The sequence below is a fragment of the Cyprinodon variegatus genome, unplaced genomic scaffold (assembly GCF_000732505.1).
Source record: "Cyprinodon variegatus isolate N-32 unplaced genomic scaffold, C_variegatus-1.0 Scaffold640, whole genome shotgun sequence".
Lineage (NCBI taxonomy): Eukaryota > Metazoa > Chordata > Actinopteri > Cyprinodontiformes > Cyprinodontidae > Cyprinodon > Cyprinodon variegatus.
This window is the reverse complement of record NW_015151093.1, coordinates 454,321-456,934: the sequence shown is the minus strand read 5'-3', so window position 1 is coordinate 456,934 and position 2,614 is coordinate 454,321. Positions and strand designations below refer to the sequence as shown.

At 37.9% G+C, this 2,614-nt stretch overlaps 1 protein-coding gene across 1 annotated transcript in view; it reads right to left on the bottom strand.

Annotated features, from left to right (window-relative positions):
- The window catches only part of LOC107096655 (interferon-induced very large GTPase 1-like), a 28,626-nt gene that overhangs the window by 13,755 nt on the left and 12,257 nt on the right, over positions 1-2,614 (bottom strand). Inside the window, exon 4 of the mRNA XM_015393412.1 lies at positions 2,048-2,212. Coding sequence (XP_015248898.1) covers positions 2,048-2,212 — 165 coding nt within the window. The remainder of the gene's footprint in view (positions 1-2,047; positions 2,213-2,614) is intronic.

The following is a 2,614-nucleotide window of genomic DNA, read 5'->3' as shown; positions in this document are numbered from 1 at the left end:
TATATATATATATATATATATATATATATATATATATATATATATATATATTTATTTATTTTTATGTTAGTGTCAGAAGCTAAACCAGCAGTGATGATAGGATTGCTCCTTTAATTATGGAAGAAATTGATTCTGTTAACAGTGTGTGAAAAAAACAAGCATAGGTTCTAAATGCTTTCTACAGCCAAGCATATAAGTTACTGCTTATATTGTTAAGCATTAAACAATAGTAAAAGCACAAAACCCACAGGTGAAATTTAATATATATGAAACAAATCTGAATATTTAGTCCCTGAAATGTTGAATAGAAAATGGTAGAAAATCGTAAATGGTGTGTACTTATATATCAAGTCAGATGATTTGACCAAAGTTCTCTAAAGTCGATCACATGTAATCATTCACCCATTCATGCACACACTCACACACTGATGGTGGCAAGCTACATTATAGCCACAGCTGCCCTGGGCCTCACTTATAGAAGACTGCTGTACACTGGTGCTACCAGGTCCTCTGACCCCCATCAGTTGGCACTTCTGGTTAAGTGTCTTACTCAAAGACACAACAAAACTGAAAGCCCTACCAAGGTAAAAATGTGTTTTCCATGTGTTTTCCATATTGAATATGTTAAAATGTTTCAATTTACTATTTTTAAGTGATGCAGGTTCAGGAGAGTCTAGGAAAATTGGAGGAAGTGTAAAAGAGTTTGTTATTTTATTTCCCTTCCAAGGTTTGGACATCTGTGAACACTTATTTGAACAAAATGTTGATTCTGATATTTTTGAAAAGGTTATGTTATCAAGAATAATGTAGGAAATTTGCACTTGTGTTTAAATAAACCCGCACAGTGAAGCTCTACTTACGTGTACTGTATTAGAAGTATTTTAGAAAAAAAAACTTAAGTTAAAGCCTTTACAGAACTTATTCTGTAAGTTTACAGTTGCATGGTATTTAATCAAATATTATCTTTAGTGGCCCTGTCTGAGGCTTGGTACTTCAGGGCTGAAAATTAGTCCCACTCTGGCCCTGGAGCCACATCACTGGATATAAACCACTCTAGCTAAAGGTTATGTCAAAGACAAAACTAATTTGCAGTAGATTTTTTGTCTATAAAACTTTTAAATATCAACAGATGTTAAAATGTATTTTTTATTCCTTATTCAGGATTAATATGATGAAGTGTTAGGGCCAGACAAAAAATAAATAAATAAATAAATAATGACATAAAGTATTAAGGTCACAAGTTTTTTCTTGCAAAATGATGAGATAAAAGTAATAATATTAGACCTTTATTCTCGTAAAATTATGAGACTCACATTACGATAGAATAAAATCAGCTAATTATTATCCCTTTGGAGCTGATATGCTAAAAGATGCTGATATGCTTAAAGGTTTAATATTTCCTCATTTGCAAAACCAATAACAAAGTATATTGTCAGAAACCCAGAAAACTCGGTCCAATAACAAAAGCTTGTCAGGATCAGGAAATCAGAACCACACAGAGTTGCTGGAGGTACTCCCACACATGGCTTGAATGATCTAATAATATTAATAATTTCACTTTATTGATCTCACACTGGAGAAACTTACCTCGCATGTAACCCATCCCCTTGGGAAGCAGTGGGCTGCAATTGTGCGGTGCCCGGGGAGCAGTGTGGGGTTAAGGGTCTTACTCAGGAACCCAGAGTGCAGGCTGTGGGGATCGTACCGGTTACTTGCAACCTTGTCAAAGCACAGGATCATCTGATCCACCTGCTCCTGCCTCTATTTAAGCTGCCTGCTATCAGCCATCATGCCAGATTATATCTCTGGAGGTGAGATTATTCTCCAGCAAGATGTGAAGAGCGATTCAGCATTACCATGGTGTTTTTGATTACCTGATCCTGGAGAGAGCATTTCAGTGTTACCTTAGTGTTTCAGATTACCTAATCCTGTTCTGCCTCTCCACTACCTAGCCTGCCTGTTCCCATCTGATCTGTTTGCCTGAGCTGTCTTTGGACTCCTTTTGGATTCTGCCTGTTTGGACTTGGAGCTGCTTCTTGTCACTGACCTGGATTTCCCTTTGGAACCTCTTCAGACTTCTGTTCTCCTTTGTTCTGAATCCCGAGCACGTCCTCAACACCGGCTTTGGCTTCGCACTCTGGATTATCCTGCCTTCCTTCATCTGCTTGGATCTTATTTCCTGCCAGTTCTGAAGTCTTCATGGCATCAGCATCTGGAAAAGTCATTTTAAAAATGAAGGTCTCCCCAAGGCTATTCCAAAGTTTTTTACAAGGACAAGTTTAGCATTAGTCCGTGATGTTAAGTTTCACCTGTGCTTTTATTGTGAAAGGCCAACAGACAGCGAGACGTTGACAGGAAATGACATGTCTTTGGATCAGATGAGGTGGATCATCTGATCCACCTGCTCCTGCCTCTATTTAAGCTGCCTGCTATCAGCCGTCATGCCCGATTATGTCTCTGGAGGTGAGATTATTCTCGAGCAAGATCTGAAGAGCGATTCAGCGTTACCATGGTGTTTCTGATTACCTGATCCTGGTAAGAGTGTTTCAGTGTTACCTTAGTGATTTTGATTACCTGATCCTGGTAAGAGTGTTTCAGTGTTACCTTAGTGATT